This window comes from Lontra canadensis, unplaced genomic scaffold (genome assembly GCF_010015895.1).
Source record: "Lontra canadensis isolate GAN:19392208 unplaced genomic scaffold, GSC_riverotter_1.0 scaffold215, whole genome shotgun sequence".
Taxonomy (NCBI): Eukaryota; Metazoa; Chordata; class Mammalia; order Carnivora; family Mustelidae; genus Lontra; species Lontra canadensis.
This window is the reverse complement of record NW_022631209.1, coordinates 604,485-625,032: the sequence shown is the minus strand read 5'-3', so window position 1 is coordinate 625,032 and position 20,548 is coordinate 604,485. Positions and strand designations below refer to the sequence as shown.

General features: G+C 37.9%; 1 protein-coding gene across 2 annotated transcripts in view; it reads right to left on the bottom strand.

Annotated features, from left to right (window-relative positions):
- The window catches only part of APBB1IP (amyloid beta precursor protein binding family B member 1 interacting protein), a 111,580-nt gene that overhangs the window by 55,326 nt on the left and 35,706 nt on the right, over positions 1–20,548 (bottom strand). For both annotated transcript variants that reach the window (XM_032848956.1, XM_032848955.1), the window contains exons 3-5: positions 8,546–8,617; positions 3,311–3,398; positions 66–358 (exon numbers count right to left, since the gene is read on the bottom strand). In XM_032848956.1, the coding sequence (XP_032704847.1) occupies positions 66–358; positions 3,311–3,398; positions 8,546–8,617 (453 nt within the window). The remainder of the gene's footprint in view (positions 1–65; positions 359–3,310; positions 3,399–8,545; positions 8,618–20,548) is intronic.

Here is a 20,548-nt window from a genome sequence, read left to right as displayed (position 1 = left end):
CAAAGATCACGGGAAGCAGAGGTAGCAGAGCAAAGAGTTCTGCCATCTTTGCCCCGCACACTTACCTGAGAGAGAGGTTCCGGCGGTGGTGGTGGCAGAGGAAGGTCTACCATGGGGTCAGCTGGTGGGGGAGGTAAGTCATTCTCATAGTGGCTAACACTAACTGCAGTGACATTTGCTCCATAACCAAGAGCCCCTGCACCGCTGAAATCTGGCATCTCCGGGGATGCGGGATGATGCTGATTCTGAGATGACTCTTTCTGTGCCTGGATTGTCCTCTGCTCAGCCTCGCTTATATCTGCCACCAGATCTGCCATGAGAGCATCTAAATCTTGGTCTTCCAGTGCATTTAAGGACTCTGATGAGGGAAAATCATGTTAAGGATCAAAACAACAATTTATACCGGGAAAAACTGAAAGAAGGCCATTTTTAAAAGTGATATTTGGGTATTGGCGGTCAGGGGCTGGGAAACAGGGAGAGGCTGGCGAAAGGTGTAAACTTTCAGTGGTAAAGATGAATAAAGCCTGAGGATCTAACGTATCTAACACGGTAACTGCCGTTGGTAACACTACTATATAAGTGAAATGTGCTGAGTGAGTAGAACTTACATGTTCTCAACAACAATATCAAAGAAGGTAAATACAGTGAGGTGATGGATGGGTTAATTAACTTGATGGAGGACATCTTTCACCAGGGATGCATAGATCAAGTCATCACACTGTATACTTTAATGTCTTACAATTTTGTCAATTAAGCCTCAACAAAACTGAATTCCTCCCCTACTGTCCCCCCACCAAGTAAAAGGGGGAAAATATGTTTGCTACCCTCACAGATTAACTATAAAGTCAGATCCAAGCACGTGATTTGCTAAGTAGGAATTTTTATATATTCTGGTGCAAAATCTGAGAGTTTTAGAAGATGGGGAGGGGAGATGTTGGGAACAGACAGAGGGGAGTTTTCCCTAGGTCTTAGGAGGGCAGACAGAGTACCACTGATATATGTACTTAGAAGAAAGTAGGTCTCAACCAATTGGGGTTTAATATGATTTAAGACCTGTGGTAAGGATAACGCCTCTGTAGGGACACCATCTAACTACAGAAACTCTCAGATTCAAAGAACGAACAATTAATGATAAACAGCAGTAAATAAAGCACTAAGGAGGCTGAAGTAAAAAACAATTTTTAAAAATTGGAGTTATGCGGTAAAGACTTTGTAAGATGATGAGCTGCGAGGTAAGTTTTAAAAAAAGGGCAGACATAGATTTTCAGAGTGAGGGTGAGGGAGGACAGTGCTCACTGGAATTTCTCCCATGTGTGATTGGCGATCAGACATGTGATCCTGAAAGCTGACCTACAGTGAGGCCTAGAGGGAGTGGGGTCAGTGAGCAGTGTTAGCAGAGCGCTCTGGCATTCAGTGGATGGCAACGATAATGAACACAGGATGGGCACAATGGAAGTAATCCACGAGGAAAAGGAGTCACCTTCTGTGTGTTAGGACGGACTGGAATGAGTAAATGTAGCCTACTTAGCGACAGGCATGAGGTTTTGCAAAAGAATTTATTGCCACACATCGTAATAAACACCATGCGGCATACTGTCCACATGTTAATAGCTCTAGTGTATACAGCACTTAGACTAAGGTCTGGATCTCCAGTCTGAGTGAAAAGGATTTATTTTCTTCTAAGCGATTTTTGCATATGACTTTTTCATAAAATTAAATTAATCTAACAATTTTCAGAGAAAATATATGTAGAACAAACAAAGCACATTCACAATTTCCCAATGCCAGCAATTACACTGTGATGGTTGCCATCTAAGCAAATGATTTTAATCCTTTATAAAAATTTTAGGGATAAAGTTCCCTTAGTAATTCTCATATTAACAACTTCCAAAGCAAATCATAATTCCCACTTTATATAGAATTGAGCAATATAGAATTGGGGAATAAGAATGACATGGATTCTGTTCAGAAGTCTGTCACTAACTCTCTGAATGATTTTGGGCAAAGTAGTTTTAACTCATTTTAGCAGTGTTTTAAGCAAAGAGAGTAAAACACTTATTTCTTTTTAATTCCCAACACATTTAATTTTCAGTACATATTAGTACTTTTTAATGGTTTTGTCCTAGACCCAAATTGTGCCGCAGGTATATGTCTTATCTCCTTAAGGACATGAGCTTTTTTGCTACTGTACTTTAACATTACTATGTTTATATACTGCTGGGTTTCTTTGTTTCTGTCATTTTCAGTAATTTTTGAAAATTAAGTACTGAGTGCTTAGAAAGGATTAGTTGCCTGTCATTGTAGTATTCTTAATTTAAATTAAACTGATTAAAGCTCAGCCACTGTGAGTGTGATAAGGCAAATCTTCATTGTTTACATGTACGAGTATACATTATTTATTAATATCATACACTGTAACAAAGTGTATTGCTTTTTTTGAAATGTCATGAGTGTTACCATCATTCATGATGGAAATGATTGACAGGAACAGTAAATTTTTATGGCAAACAGAAAAGAAGGTGAAAAAAGAAGTCAGAAAAGATGTATTATAATTTATCCAGATACAGGCAATGGCACCTAAGGGTTTATAAAAATATTATTGAAAATAACAAAAGCAATGAAACCCAGTGAGTGACAGAAATAAAACTTAGAATTTGGGATTTTTGGGCTTCTCCATTATTCTGTTTTTCATTTTTTGGTGGGCATTGGAAAATCTTTGGAAATCTTTCTCAAGAGTTGCAGTGAATTCTCATTAACTTGGAAGCAATTACTTCAAGATTCACTGCAATTTGAATAGCACATGAGCTAATGTCTCCACACTAAATATGAAGACCCATTTTGTTAATAAAATAATGTGACCATCTCAGGGAGGATAGAAAAAATGTCAGAGCAAATATATTACATATTAATTATATATCAATTAAAATATATTTTGAAGCATCCGTTCATATATTAAGCAATCATTCTGAAGTGGATAATTCATTATTACCCTTGAAGGGACATTTCCTTATTAATAGTTTTGTTACACTACTGTATTATTACTCTAAGGGCTTAGTAATGAGGAGAAACTCCCATTACTTAAAAAAATAGTTTTGATACTTTATATAAATGCAGGATAGTATTCCCTTTCATTGTAGGCAAAAATATCTTCTTGGGCCCCAATTTAATCCAGACACCATAAAACACAGTCTGAAATCCAGGACTTTAAAACATCCAGGTTCCTTACATTTTTGTTTTAAATCATAGTTTTGTACAGATTTTAGTTATCATTATGATCTTTACTTAAGAAAAAAGAAATTATTATACTTACCATTTAAATCTTTAAAACCCACACTGTAGTTAAATTCAGCCCTGGGCGGTTTGGGGTCAGGAGGAGGAAGAATGTCAACTCCTAAGCTCTGTGAAAATAGATCCCCGCCCCCAAAGTTATTCACCATACGAACATGTCTGGAGTATATTTTAATCATTAAGACAAAAATCATTTATTATTTACACATTTTCTTTCTGAATATGTTCTTTAAAAACTGTACTCTTACATGAAAATGTTTTATGTGATTTTTTTCACCTACAGAAAACTATAACTTAAAATTGTTCTACAAGGTACATCCTGAAACAAACCAGGTCAACTGAGAATAATGAGCATGAGATAGTTTATTTTTATAAATACCATGCAAAAAAATCTCCTGTAGTGGTGCATTTGTGACATGTACACTGTATGCAATTCTAGAAGGACTTTAGTAATGACATCAAAGAAAAGGAATGTCTAGTTACTTGGAAGATAAAAGCTGTTTCAGGATGAATCTGACATTAGATAGTAAAATGTTCCACTCTTATTTAATAAAATCCTTGTTAAAAAGAAACTAAGACAGAATAAATTATTAATTGTGTAAATAATGGTTTTTAATTGAAAAAGTACCTTCCTGTATGATTTAAAAGCTATATTACTAAATTTTCAAAAATACTTTTATGTCTATAGTTTGAGATGTACTTCCCCCACTCTGAAACATGAACAGTTTCATGACAGTGAGTGCATCCTTTCATGTTAATTTGATTTGGTAAATAATATCCTTGTTCATGTCTTAAATTTCTGAAGGAAGAGAATCATTATATGTTTGAGAATGAGGTAATGGGATACGCTCATTTATAAGTAGAAACAACAAAAAAAAAGAGCACTAATCAAGAAGTTAAAACAATCTAAGCAAATCAGAATCAAAGATAAAAGGTATGGAAAAGTGACTGCGTTCCAGAATTCAATCTGAAAACCAGAATCAGCAAAATTGTGAAGAGGGTAGGCTGACAGATGAACTAAGGGGCAAATCCCAGAAAAAAAATTTAGTGAAAGTACAAAGAAATTCATTAGTGAGTTCGTTTGTTGTGACTAAGAAGTTTAACATCACAATTAGGGCACAATTAATCTTTGTTCAGGATATAATTTATTATGGTATTCAAAGAAATTAGAAGTAGTTCTCTAATAAAATATTAATACATAGATGTTTGATAAGACAGATTTCCAATAAAATATGGAAAGAGAGAAAAGAGGAGACTGATTTCCAGAAGGAGCTCCCTTCATCATAGGAAAGTCATTCAAAGCCCAACATGAAGTAAAGAATGTAGCATGCTTTCCATGTGTCTGGTGATTTTAGGTGATATACAAAAACACAAACAATTAAAATTTAAATTATCATGTACCTCTTTGGATGTTTATGAAAAAATTAAGTTATAACATCTAACCTACTTGAGATAAAGTATAATTTTAAAAATCAATTAAAGACAAATATTAAGAAAAATAATAGGACAGATGGGTTGCAACATAGCAAAAATCATGAAGGTAATATGTGTATGACTAAAGATTGAGAACACTGCTCTGTATACACGTATCGGAAATTATTTCATCAGAAGTTTCATAATGGTGATTTTCTAATTCTTCACTCCTTTTATATGTTTAACTGGAATTCTATAATAAAGAACTTTCTTGGGGCATCTGGCTGGCTCAGTCCTTAGGGTATGTGACTCTTGCTCTCAGGCTTGTGGATTTGAGCCTCATTTTGGGTGTGGAGATTATTTTTTTTTAAGATTTTATTTATTTATTTGACAAACAGAGATCACAAGCAGGCAGAGAGAGAGGGGGAAGCAGGCTCCCTACTGAGCAGAGAGCCAGATGCGGGGCTCGATCCCAGGACCATGGGATCATGACCTGAGCTGAAGGCAGAGGCTTAACCCACTGAGCCACCCAGGCGCCCGGGTACGGAGATTATTTAAAAATAAAATCTTAAAAAAAAAAAAAAAGAATTCTCATCAATCATTTGTTTAGTGTGAAATATAGTTTGACTGGGACCATAGAAAGACTGAGTTTTATAAAAGCTTGGTTCTTTATCAGTTTTCAGAGTGGTAAGTTAATGTTCTATCAATTTCCAATGATGACTGATAAAGTAATTTTGTTCTTGTTATTTTTTGTTATTCTTGTTATTTGGTATTCTTGGTATCAATATGAACTCACAGTTTAATTATTTGTTTTTGCCATGTTAGATATTTAAAATTTTTATTTTTAAATATTTCCTTCTTTCATGGTTTTTGAGTGTCCTATTTTCCTCAGGAAGGGTACCACATCTTAGTACTGGATAAACATTTTTCTCATGTTTCCTTCTATATATATTTAACATATTTAGATCTTTGACTCATGGAACTCATTTTGATATGAAGTATGAGGTAGAAATCCAGCTTTTGATTTTCCAGACATTATCTCAACACAATTTATTAAATAATTCTCTTTTTTTCTACTTATCTAAAATGCCACTTTTATCATATTTTAAATTCTTGTATATATTTGAATCTAGTTCTGCTTCATGAATCTTTCTAAATGTAGCATTACCTCTTCTTTTTTATATTTTCATGGATATTTGTCTATTTAAATCTTTCTCATATAAATAGTGGAAATGGCATGGTTCCCCTTCCACACAAAAAATCCAGTTAATATATGTATTGGTTTCTGGACTTTATGTCTCCTATGCACAGATATAAATATACACACATACACAATTTCTATATCCATGATGTACATCTATGTGTACACATATATACATACACATGTACAGACACACACACACACACACATATGGAGAGAGAGAGACAAAGAGATGGACATAGGGAATGATAATGCAAGTGGAGTAACACATTAATTAATGAGAACTCTAGGAGAAAAGAAAATGGGAGTTCATTGCATTATTCTTGCAACTTTTCTCTAAGCTTGAAATTATTCAAATTATTTTTAATTTGATTGTTATATTTTATATAATAGCATATATTAATATATTAATACATATTATATGACATATAATAATTACATCAAATTATTCAAATTTAAAAAGTTAAAGTCATTATTATATTCTAGTTTCCTTTAATTTTGCTTCTTTTGGGAAATCAGGAAGCCTAGGTTCAATCCAACTATTTCAACCACACTGCAGCTTCAAAGAAAGACTATCGCACAAAATTCACAAGTGAGGATAAAAATACAGCTTTCCTAATGGCTCAGAAAACACTCAATAATCTCAAAGGGCACTTGATAATGGCTGGATTGAAGCTTAGGTTTTAGACTCAAGGTCAAAGTGGGGTCTTTTCTTTACCATGAAATCTTGAGGCCTATCTGTTGGGAGAAGTGCCTTAGCCGAGGAAGCCCTGTGACCATATCCATCTGAGCATGACAAAGAAAGAGCAAACACCATTAGGGTCTTGAGGGGAGGCAGGGGTCTAAGACACAATGAGGGGCTCCCTTCCCACTCTTAGTTAGAGTAACAACACTCAGTGGTGGAACTATGAAAAACCTCAGACCACGACCAATCAGAACAGTCACAGGGAGCTCCTGAGTGGCTCAGCGGATTTGTCGCCTGACTCTTGGTTTCAGTTGAAGTCTGATCTCAGGGTCGTGGGAGGGAGCCCCATGTTGGGCTCTGCACTCAGCATGGAGTCTGCTTGGGTTTCTCTCTCTCTCCCTCTCCCTCTGCCTCTCCTCCATTCTCTCTCTCTCTCTCTCTCAAATAAACAAATCTTAAAAAGAAAAAAAAAGAAAAAGAAAGAAAAAGAACAGTCACTCTCCCAACCGGAGTAGAAGTGAGTGAATGGATACCACAAATGGAGACCACAAATGTTCACCCAAACCCTTCCCTCTCATGGGCAGCATAAGAAGTCCCTTCTGCAGGAATGTGGTGACCATCCTGACACTCACTGTTAATCAGCAGCCTTTTCATCTAAGCCTACTGTCTCATTTTTTGTTTCTTCCTTCACAGAGTCTAAACTTTCTTGAATTTTACATGAACTATAAAGCAGATGCTAACTAAAATGGATTTATTTTTCCTGAAATAAATGTTTTTTTAAAAAGCATAGACTATTCTTTGATTATTTTATAGGAAACTTTTAAGATCCCTGTCTTATTTAAGAATATCAGATTATTCTTATTTTATTATATTATACTGAAAGTTATGAGCTGACTATGCTCTGAATCAAAGAAGCATTTATGAGAACACTACAAGACACACTAATGTTCACCTAACTTTGTAATCTGGATCAGTGGTCCTCAGGTCAGCAGCCCTGGGGCTCCAGTCAGCCCAACAATGGGGTTTTCTGAGTTAATCTAGTCCTGGGGCAGGAGCTTTTTCCTAGATGTGATGCTTGTCTGAGTGCTCTTCATGCCACTCTGAGAGGACTAAGTTTTTGCACACTAATCAGAAGTCACAATAACTCCTATTTATCCTTTAAAATGTAACATTTCGGGGCACCTGGGTGGCTCAGTGGGTTAAAGCCTCTGCTTTCAGCTCAGGTCATGATTTCAGGGTCCTGGGATTGAGCCCCGTGCATTGGGCTTTCTGCTCAGCAGGGAGCCTGCTTCCTCTTCTCTCCCTCTCTGCCTAATTGTGATCTCTGTCTGTCAAATAAATAAATAAAATCTTAAAAAAAAAAAAGTAGCATTTCCTCAAAGACTGGTACTTTTTACTAAAGATCATGTGATTTTCTTGGCTAGTCTTTTTTTTTTTTTTTTTTAAGATTTTATTTATTTATTTGACACAGAGAGACACAGCCAGAGAGGGAACACAAGCAGGGGGAGTGGGAGAAGGAGAAGCAGGCTTCCCACTGGGCAGGGGGCCTGATACTCGGCTTGATCCCAGTACGCTGGGATCCTGACCTGAGCCGAAGGCAGATGCTTAACGACTGAGCCACCCAGGTGCTCCTTGGCTAGTCTTTATATAAACGTAACAGCAGGAAAAATTGTTTAGTAGCGGTGGTTGGGTGGGTCTGGTTGGGGAAAATGTGTCCATTGGCTTGAATATCGGAACATGATAAGCACATGAACTGCGATAACAGAATGTATGTCAATGCAGTCAATTAACTGACTCCTTGAGTACGATCAGGAAAACAGCTTGGTTTCATTCTCTATCACTCTTACAGTTATATCAGGGAGATACAATATTGTCATTCTCCAGTTTTTGGTTTTTTTTTTAAAGATAGCTCTCTTGTCATATTAAAGTCAATTTGAAAGTTAAAAAGGGGTCCTGACCTGGGTTAGAAGATCCATCTCTCCCAGCAAATTGCTGAACATTTGGTCTATATCTTCATTTGACTCACCCATCTGAAAAAGGAAAAAAAAAAGCAACAACATATAAACAGTCTAATAAAAACCTGGTCCTGGATAAATGTCCCACCTCTTTATTTTCCCCATGAGCCCTGTCCATGGGCAAGTAAGTTGAAAAGAGAAGGCTTTGGAGAGAAAAGTTCACTTCACCCGGAAATTCCATGCCTGCCTTCTCTCTAGCTTGCTTGGTCCAAGACTGAACCACACCATAAAACTGTCTCAGAGCGACACTTGGACTCTATTTTCTCAGACTAGACCAGTCTCTGCAGGGCCAAGTGGACAAAGTGAATACCTACAAAACTAGATTGATCAGAAAGGATGGGGAGGGGACTTCAGTTAAAATAAGAGAGGACAATGAGAACATGGGACAAGCACATCCTAACTAGCAGACACATCGGAAAGAACCAGGTAAACATGCACGTGGCCAGGGAAGCATGTATTTGAATCTAAGGAAGCCATTCAGTGAATGCTCAGGGACAGACCCTGGGACATAAGGAGGTGAGCACTCAGGTGCGTCACAAGTAATGCAGACACTGCAGGTGTCTTTGGTGAAAGTTTGAGTCAGGAGGACGCAAACATAGCATCAGCGAGCAAAGATGGAATAACAAAGAAGGAAGATCCTATTTTTGTGTAGGTTGCCAGGCTTAGTGTTTATTAAAGTCAGGGAAGGAAAGGCTGCTGCAGACAGGTCCTGCCTCTGGTTGGTGAAGGAAGCCACTTACGTGTGGTTTTATTCCCTCTCAGTTGCTTACAAAGCACCTAAGTCATGCCCTCCCTTCTTTAAATTACCTACAAAATGGAGAAAAGAAAGTATTTAAGTCAACAAAATACTCATGGTTTCACACGCTGTCCCCTCCAACAATTCATCCGGTATTCAAAATCTCAACATGGATGATTCATTTATTACTTTAATAAAAGTAAACTGGCAGGATAAACAATAAAATTCCAGAAATACTTATATGAGTTTATTTTCATTAGAAATATTATGCAGTACAATGTGACCAAAAAAAAAAAAAAAACTTTCGGAAGAATTATTATTAACAAGGAAAGTTAAGAGTAAGTGTATCATGGTGAACATTTCATAAAGTATATAATTGTCCAATCACTATCTTTTACAACTGAAACTAACATGATATGTAAATTGTACTTCAAGTTAAAAAAGAATCTTAGTGCTAACACAGTTAAAATTTTTCATAAGGGAAAAGTAATCTATTCAGAGTGAAAAAAATAAATTTATTTGCCAACCTCAAAATTGCCAGCCGGTGATCCAAAAAAACTCATAGAAACCAAAGATGATAATAAGAACCCTGCCATTAAAAGCCATTAAAGCTTTTTCTTAAATTATTAAATTCAGAAAAACACTAAAATGATGAAGAATTTCATGAAAAGAAATGTGATACGGATGAGTCAGAAAACCTGTTGAGCGCAAAGACCTCAGTTTCTCAGCCTGTACACACCATTGATACACAGTGGCGAGGGACGTGCCAGAGTGAATCACACACCTAAGATGCAAATAACTCAAAACCAACAGCATTCTCATGACCTCTGCTGAAACTCTTCCCGTGTTCATCTGGTAAAATCTTGCCCCCTGCCCTTTCACTCCCTTTTCCAGGAGTCTGTTGGTACTGGATTATCAAAAGGAGTGGACAACATCAAGATTGTTCTGTGTCCCTACAGGCATAAGCACGCCTGCTATGGAATGAATTGTGGTTTAAAACAATTGCAACCTTGGTAAAAACAGGAAGACATTTGAGTTAAGCGCCTTTATTAATGTAAATTTAGATTAATCTGTAAATGCAATCATCTCACACATTCATCCTCCCTACAAGAAAACCTCATTTGGGGGATGGACAGAACAAGATACATACAGTGTATACAAATACACATATATACATACACATATGTCCACGCATAGAAAAATAGCCCAGCCCTGAGAGCTAAAATGTAACTTGGATTAGCACCCAAAGAGCGAGGGTGGGGCTGCCTCAGTCAAGCAACAAAACAAGCAGCGTGGCATCATGATCGAGTGGGATTAACATCTTTCTGTGAGTACGTAATCTCTGAGCTCCTTTTGGGTCTTGGAAAGGACAACAAACTCTTGATTTAAAAAAAAACCAAACAGAATAATACTTTACCAAATTTTTTTTTTTTCTGGAGGGGAGGGAGTAGCTAGGAGATGGTTGGGTGGTTGAGGCTGCATATCCAGACTGAAATTCTGCCTTAGAAAGACTGTCTGAATGACAACGGAATTTGCCATAATGCTCGGTGCATCCAGACTGAAATTCTGCCTTAGAAAGACTGTCTGAATGACAACGGAATTTGCCATAATGCTCGGTGCTTCCTTAAGGCTCAAATTTCTAAGACTCAGTTTTTACCCTCAAGTAATTTATTTTATCCATGTATATAAATTTCATAGATAAAACTCAAATATACATATTTTAAAAATCTATCCACACGGGGCACCTGGGTGGCTCAGTGGGTTAAGCCTCTGCCTTCGGCTCCGGTCATGATCTCAGGGTCCTCGGATCACGTCCTGCATTGGGCTCTCTGCTCAGTGGGGAGCCTGCTTCGCCCCCTCTCTCTGCCTGCTGCCCTGCCTACTTGTGATCTTTATCAAATAAATATATAAAATCTTAAAAAAAAAAATCTATCCATACAATGGATTAGCAATTCCGGCCATAATTTTGGACCTAGATCAGGACCTTGTTTTATCTGTCAGAGTTGCTTGCCTAAAAATAGTCTGCTATGAGCCCTTCTATTATTACTGTCCCTCTGGTGCATTCTTCTCCCATGGGCCCTAACTCGGTTAATGGTCATTATTCATTCACTTATTAGTCTGATTTAGAAACCTTGGCCTAGTCCCTGACTCCTCCCATTCTTCCATCTAACAGTCCAAAAAATCTTGTTAGTTTTTCCTTTAGAGCACTCCTCTTTCCTTCAACCTCACTGTTAAGCTATGGTTCTGCCCCTCATCAGCTCATCCAATGTCCAGTTTCCTGGATCCCCCCTTAAGCCTCACCACCAGAACAGTGAATTTGAAATACAAATTTGAATCTGTCACTCCCTTGCTTAAAAACATGTTGTGATCATGGTGAAGTGTAAAGAGTTCAGGTCTCAGCCTGTCCTTGATACTAGCCTTTGACATTGTCTGAAGAGGCTTTAAAAAATTCTCTTTGTCTTTGTAATATGCTTCCCTATCTACCTATCCTTCATAAAATCCTATTAATTATTCAAAATCCAGCTCTCATGTAAACACTTCAATGGCATCTTCATAGCCTGTAGAGAGATTTGCTGTCCACTGTCCTTGGTAACTGTATCAATAAATTCCTGCGCCAGGAACAAACCTGATAAGGTATTTCACCTCCTTAGATTTGTTTCCTTGTCTGTAAAATGAGAGGAATAATATGTAATTCATAGAATTGTTGTGACATTTAAATGAAATAGCATATGGTCCTTGGCATGAGCACTAGTAATAACATTTGCCATAGTGAATCACGCTCTTTTTTGTTACTGTGTTTAAACCTCTTTCCAGACTGGAAGCTGTTATTAAGGAAGGATCAGATCTTGTTCATCTTTGTGTTTAAAAATGCTTTGTTGGAAGCCCAGAGAGACTAAATGCCCTCCCAGATTAATGGGAAGAAGTGAGCTGAAGTGCAGGTTCAGGCCACATAGAAATTCTCTATTAATCTACCCCCGATGACCTAGACATGGCAGTCAACATCAATACAGTGAAGAATCTTGTGTTATAAACATGTTTAGAAGGAGCTTTTGTCAAGTGCCTGCTTTCTTGCAGCACCAGATTAAGGTATATATTTGTGGATGGTCTAATTTGAATGTTTTGCAAGGCTCATCTTTTCATCTGTGCTCTTAGTTGTGCATAATCTTTACATGAATTAGGTACTGGTACCAATAACAGAATGAAAGAATATCTCTTAGTAAAATTAAAACAATAAAGTAACAAGGGATGTGTAAAAAAAAGGACTTCCTGATCATTAAAATGAATCCGTCAGTTAAGTTCAGACAAGTTAGAACTGGTCTTCAGTGTGATCTCTGTCTGTCAAATAAATAAATAAAATCTTACAAAAAAAAAAAAAAAAAAGAACTGGTCTTCAAAATTCCACCAGAACAGATGCTACTTCTCTTTCTGTTCTGTGCATGGCTGTGGGTTGAGAGAGCGAGCAATCTCCCCTTTCATCACCTGCCTGACAATAATCAAAATAACTATCAACACACTGTTAGGTGTTCTCACTCTGTGCCATGTCCTGGCTGATAAGCTCCCCCCTCACAACCACCCTTGATGGACATTTTTATTTTCCCCAGTTCACAGATGAGGGAACTAAGGCACCTAGAAGTTAAGTAACTTGCCTAAGGCTATACAATTTAAGTCAGTCAACAAATATTTATTGATCCCAGATACTGTTCACAAACCCCTGGAAGAGGTTCTCATAACTGTATTTCTCTTCTTCAATGTGTCAAGGATTAAATACCTAGACTTTATCTACATACTGTATGTCTTTATTTTGAAGATAGTAAAAAAAAATGTTTGGATCTTTGCATTGAAACTGTAACTTTTGAGCTATATTCTATCTATATTCTTAGTGCAGATAAGCCACACTTTCAGTCTATGCTAGATTGCCTGAGCCCAAGTATAAGCAGAATTCATAAGAAAAAAGGTTGAAAAATTTGAGGCTCTATTTGAATTTGCTTTGGTATCTTCATTATTTTTAAATTCAAAAAATAGCAGACAGTGTTCCTTTTTTTTTTCAAGGAAAAAAAAAAAAGCCCACACATTACAACTACAGAAACTAAAGAAGAGAAAATTAAAAAAACAAATCTGTTCATTACAGGGATCACACTTAGTATGGAATATGGAGTGTAGAATCCAGAAGATCACAAATGCTAGTGGGAACTATGACGTAACTAATATACAGTATGACTGGAAAATAATTGACAATATTGAATTCTACCTGATTCTTTCACTGTAGTTTTTTTTTTTTTTTTTTTTCCAAAATGCAATGAAAGCACTTATCAAGAGGAAGTGGTTCACGGAACAACACAGCACGTGGTTAAAATTCTTGCAGTGTTTGGGGGTAAGGAGAAACTAAAGCTTCTGTGTAACATAAAACAGGAAACAGAAGCATCTCTAAACTTATACATAAATCAAATAGTACTCAAGAAAGAACTAAGATGAAATCGCTTGGGCCAACTTAACAGACTTTTTATAGTACAACTGAGATAAGTAAAAATTTTGAGAAATAAACTAACAGTTATTAAGTTAGTAGGATAATCACTGTGATCACATGGACAACACAGACCAAACATAACAATCACAAAGGAAATTCATGTGGATGTTGGTTACACAAAAGGAACAGTCAAGACAACAGCATTCTACGGTAAGCAATATTGTGATGGCAAGAGTTAAATGGAAAAAAAATCTGTACCTGAAAAAGGAATCATGAAATGACATGGTTTATTTCGCAATTTAAAAATTACTAAGGAGGTGCTTTCAAAAGCCTTAGAATTTGTCACAGTGTAGAGTCAGACACATACATAGAACATGAGATGGGCTACCATATTTTTTTAAGGTATGATTTTTAAATGTATTTACTTCCAGACTGCTTTGTTTTTGAGTGAATGCAGGGTGGAGGAGGGCAGAGTGCAGCATTGTGCTAGGTCAAGTCCTGGGGTAGGTGAAAAGTGAGATGGCTGAGAGACCCCAAAATGTTCAACAAGACAAAGAAGTAAACAGCATGTTTACACAGGGAAACAAACTCATATGAACTCAATATTCTCACTTCCATCTGTCTAGATGGCTTTTCTGTATCTCTGTGGACTACTTTCACTTGGATATACATAGGCTGAAAAGTGAATTTTAAAATCTTGAGATTTTCTCAAGTTGCCTTTTTTTTTTTTTTAAAAAGATTTTATTTATTTGACAGAGAGAGATCACAAGTAGAGAGAGAGAGAGGAGGAAGCAGGCTCACTGCCTAGCAGAGAGCCCAGTGTGGGACTCGATCCCAGGACCCTGAGATCATGACCTGAGCTGAAGACAGAGGCTTAACCCACTGAGCCACCCAGGCAGCCCTCTCAAGTTGCCTTTTAAGTCTATTTTGAGCATCCATATCAGGAATGGGGAGCTGCTTTTGTGTTTGGGATCCACCATAACATCCAACTAAAGTGACAACATAATTTAAGGTTTTTATTTAAGAGACAAAAATAGAAAACAGGAAATATATTGTTCACTCACTTATAAATTAAAACTATGGATATTAATTTTCACACAGAAAACTCCTGTGAACATTTATCTATAATCACCGTCTCTTACTCATCTCTATTTTTTCCTCAATCTATCTTGCCATGGCTGAATATCTGTGTCCCCTCAAAGTTCATGTGTTGAAATCTAATCCCCAGTGTGAGGGTCTTTGGAGGTGGGGATTTAGGGAGGTAATAAGGTCATGACAGTGGAGCCCTCATGTTGGGATTAGCACCCTTATAAGAAAAGATACAAGAGAGCTTGTTCCCTCTCTCTGCCCTCTGCCATGTGAGGATACAAGAAGAAGGCCATGAGCAAACCATGAAGAGGGCTCTCCCCAGACACCAGATCTGCTGGTGCCTTTATCTTGGACTTCCCAGTTTTCAGAACTGTGAGAAATAAATGTTTGTTGTGTGAGCCACCCAGCTCATGTTTTTATTATAGCAGCCCAACCCTGACCAGGACATTCCCCAGTTGGACTTCAATTCCCACATGTCACCCAACTGTGTGTCAACATTAACAATGACTTTCATGTTGCCAAATCCAATGATGATTCTTAGCATCTTAAACAAACATTTATCACCATTCATTGATCACTCTCTCAGAAATACTTTTTTCACCTGGCTTCCATAAAAGCTTTCCTTCCTGCTTTGCCTCCTAATAGAGGCTAATTCACTTGAAGCCAAAAAAGCCTAAGCTTTAGGGCTCCTCATTTGTAGTCCTTTCTAGGACAGCATTTCTCTTCTAGCACCCCAGCAGCAGTATGGAACATAGTTCTCATTTTGGAAAATGATCCTAGTAGTGGTTCCAGGGCTTAGAGTGGGGCCAGTGGGCTGCCAGCACTACCTCCACTTCACCTGGACTCTAGCAAGAGTTGGATCCATAATAGATCTCAAGGACTATGGAATCTACCTTCTATTCCAAGAAGAAGATCTGAAGGAGACACTGTTCTTCTCTGCTCCTTACATAGGGTCACCTTCATGGCCACCTTCCATTGTCCCCAGGACAAGCCTAGCAGTTCAGAGGTAGCAAGAACTGATAGCCATTTGGTCCTGGCTGAGCGGGACCAGCTGCTTCCTGGGCTATTGGGAGCCATGGGGTCCCACATCACAACTAGTGAGAGAAAACACCTCAGTTCTCTGAGGTCTTTCTGCTGGCAAGGCACACTGCCAGAGGAAGAAACCACAGAGGAAGTTACAGATGAGGTCTTACCACAGAGAGCTATGAGACTGAATAAACTTTTTCTAAAAATCATCAATAATAAATTTACTTTTGAGCAACCATGCTGGAGGAAAGACTAAATTATCTATTATCTCTATAGAAAATTGTATTTCAAATTCACCCTCATAGAGAGAGGTGGTCGAAGAATATGCAGCCAAAATGCAGGAAAAAATTATATCAGGTAAGTAATAGGAATAATAAAAATAAGTGTTGTTTTTTGTATTTTGTGATGTTTGATACGTGCTTTTAAAAAATCGGTAATCTGCTGAGATTTCCTTTCTCTAAATAAATATTTTTTTCTGTTCCTTTTTTTAAAAAGATTTTTTAAAAAATTTATTTGACAGAGAGAGACACAGTGAGAGAGGGAACACAAGCAGGGGAAGTGGGAGATAGAGAAGCAGACATCCCACCGAGCAGGGAGCCTGATGTGGGGCTCAATCCTAGGGCTCTGGGATCATGACCTGAGCCGAAGGCAGACACTCAACAGACTGAGCCACCCAGCCGCCCATTCCTAATTTTTATTCATAATGTTTTATTCTATTTTTAAAAAGATTTTATTTATTTATTTGAGAGAGAGAGAGAGAGAGAAGGAGAGTGAGCGAGCATGAGAGGGGCAAGGTCAGAGGGAGAAGCAGAGCCCCTTCTGGGCAGGGAGTCTGATGTGGGACTCGATCCTAGGACTCCAGGATCATGACCTAAGCTGAAGGCAGTCACTCAACCAACTGGGCCACCCAGGTCCCCTTGTATTCTATTTTTAGAGAGTTTCCCCAAGTTGTACAATATTTAGGCCCCAGATATCCTGGAACCATCCCTGCCTATCTCACTGGCCTCTCATTTGAGTCTCCTCCATTGATTCTACTCCTCTCCCTGATCTAGTTTTTCTCCTGGCCTCTATCTACATCCATTCCCTAGCAGACATCATGCTGCTTTAGGCTTTAAATACCGTATGCATGCTACCAGTTGCCAAAGTGTCTCTCCAACCCAAACTTCTCACTTATTTCACACATTGAACTAGTACTTAGCACTGCCCCGCCCTGCCTCTCTGGTTTTCTCTCTTTTAACTCTTTGCTCACACCAGCCTACAGCTGTTCCTTGAACACCATAAGCATGCATTTGCACATGTTTTTCTCAGTCTGGAACACCTGTTCCCCACTTAAGTGGCTTGTTCTTCCCTGCTGTTATGTCTTTCCTTGCATGTTCCCTCATTACTGAGGCCTTCCCTGACCTATTTCAAAATCAGCTCTTCCCCACAACTCCCATTTTCCCTGCTTCTGTTCTCTCTCCACTTACAAACTAGAATGTAAGCTACATGAAGTCAGGAATTGATTGTTTTTTGCTCACTGCTAGATCCCAACAAGCAGGGCAATGCAGATACATGATAGCAAATACTTGTTCAGTGAGAGAATGAATAATACGTTTTTAAAGAATAAAATGTAATATATTCCTTTAGGCTTCGTGAGGGCAGCATTCACCTTTATATTTCTAGTGCCCGCTTTGGTCAGGGAAGACCTTCAATGTTATCTGCTGAATAAAAGAATGTTTTAAGGGACAACAATAGAGAAGAAATGAAGCTAAGGGAAGACAGATTAAAAAAAGGAAAATGATTCTACAACCACCTTAGTGGAGGCAAGAATAAATGGAGGATGTTGGCACGAATGGATGAAAGATGGTTAGGGAATGATACTGACTCAGAGTAACTCCCTACTCTGCTAAGTCAAGCTCTAGGGTAGGTGAGACGGCTGAGTAAGATCCCAAAATACTTAACTTAGAAGCAACACAGTAAGTAACATAAATGTTACTTAGCTCTTTCTAAATGTAGAAATCTGGTGGACCCAACTTTAACCAAATGATCAAACTTAGAATCATCACTGATGGGACAAGCTGACACCATTGTCCCTGAAGTGATGCACTGAGGACACAGTGTCACCATAATGCTGCCGCCAAAATGTTTAGCTGGAGTCGAGCCAAGAGGAATCAATCAGACAAATCCAAATTGAGGGACATTCTGCAAAAACAACGAAGTGACTGGTTTGGACTCTTTAAATAAAAAAAGATATAGGCTGGTGTGCCTGGGTGGCTTAGTGGATTGAAGCCTCTGCCTTCAGCTCAGGTCATGGTCTCAGAGTACTGGGATCGAGCCCCGCATCGGGCTCTCTGCTAGGTGGGGGGCCTGCTTCCCTCTCTCTCTCTTCCTCCCTCTCTGCCTGCTTGTGATCTCTCTCTCTGTGTCAAATAAATAAATTAAATCTTAAAAAAAAAGATATAGGAATAATTTGGAAAATTCGAATAGAGACTATATAACAGAAAATGCATTAAATCAATTAAGTTCCCTGAATGTGATAATTGTATCATGATTGTGTAAGAGGTCTTTGTTCTTAAGAGACAAACAGTGAAAAAATAGAACAAATACAATAAAATGTAGGTAATTAGTGAATATGAGTGAAGGGAATATTGATGTTTGTTGCACAATTCTTGCTTTTTTTGCTGTTGCTGAAGTTTTGAAACTAAGAGAACCAATCTTTAAAGTCAGACAGACCTGAGTTTAAAAAAGCAAGGCAAAACAAAATAAGAAAGAGGAACACAGGAGATAAAAAGTAGAGGCTGACAAAGACAGTGTAAAAGAAAAGAATCTTATCTTGTGAACTGCTGATATGTTGTATCATCTATTCCCCACAAAAACCATGTGGGGATAAATATTTCTCCCATTTGCACAGATGAGGAGCATGTGCTCAGGAGTTTGAGTCATGGGCCCCAAATCACACAGAAGCGTGGGTGGAAAATACACTCAGACTGGCACAATGCATCTGCCTAGAGATGACACACATTCAAACACACACAGAGAAACAGAACTCTGTAGTGCGGATTACTTCGTGATGTAGCTACCTTAAATCTTAAACACAATACTTGCTAGGTTATGTAGTGTCTGTTAAAGTTTTATATTTTTATCTCCTAAGAATGTATACCAATCATCCACTATTATTTTTTACACTTTTTCACTTATAAATAAAAAGTTCTAGATATTTTCGTATTATTATTGGGATGAGCTACTTATACAATTCATTGCCAAAGCTTTCAGATTGTAATTTTCAAAGTGCAAAGAGACTGAAATGGCAGGTTACGCATCACTGAAGGGCTGCCTTTAGGTACTAAACGCCTACCTATCCAAAGCTTCTACTATTTAACTTCCAATAGTACTTAAGATAATAAAGAAAAATAAATCTTTGTATTTAGCCAAGAAAGAAATAAACAAAAATTGCCAACTTTCTTTGATAAGCCTAAAAATTATACTGTGAACTCTAAGGGTTTTAAGGAACAAGAGTGTATGGCCTTGGGTGGTGAATGACTGGGTGTCCTGACATGTTCTGCACGTCTTAACATCTTTAGATTCTCAATTTGTGAAGACTCGGTTTTACTTCTAATACGAACAAGAAATGATATGTAATTCTATCAATCACTTTGTGCTCTTAGGTCTTAAAATCTTTCTAAACATTCAATGCAGCATCTTTCCACCTCCAAAAGAGAAAACGTTAATGAACTTATCAATGAAAGATGACAGACACGTTGAATGTTCTCAAGATGAGAACTGAAAAATGACCTTTGGCTTAAATGCATGTAAGTCCCCAGTTATCTCCCGAGCATTGAGGGTGGGAGCCAACAGAGGGTTTCAGAAATGAGTGGGAAACCGAGATAACACAGACAACTTTTCTGGGGCCACAGCAATTAAATGTGCTTGTTCAGAATTCTTCCAAAGTCACTTTCATGGCTTCCAGCATCTTTCACGTGGATGTGCTGCACCATCATCTAATCAAGTGTCTATTGTTGGAAATTTATGGTTTGATCTTCTTTCCAAGATATGATGCTAGGAGCCAGATGTCTGCATTTGCAGAAAAATTATATCCAGCCTGGCTTAAGGATAACACTGGAAATATCAACCAATTCTTGACTTTCTGTGGGGTGAGGAGTTTTCTGTTGCTGTATCATGGTCAATATTCTGCACCTGTCACTAGAAACCCCCAAAGATTGGGCCTCTTGGTAATGATAAGGGTCAAGTGTGTAAATTCTGCATTAATGAGCTCAAGCAGTGTGTGTCCCACTGTGCCATTTATTTCTGTTTGGAACTATCTGCAGCCATCTCCATGACTGCTGGTGTGTGCAAAACCTATCAGGGTGAAACATGCCCTGGAAAAAAATTTACATTGGAAAAATCTGAGGTACACTTGAGATTTTTTCAGTGATAGCCCAGTTTTAATTCTTTCCCTAAGTCTCCTAGTAAATTACCTCTCTACTAATTCAAAGATGCTACTGACAATACTTTTCACTCTATTTTAAAGAAAGGAACTGAATCTTGACTCCCCCATATTTAAGATGATTCATTCCTTAAATAAAACAAAAAACATCTAATATTTTTGTCCTAAATGACCTTCCTTAAGTAGCTAGGGTGTGGTGTGTGTGTG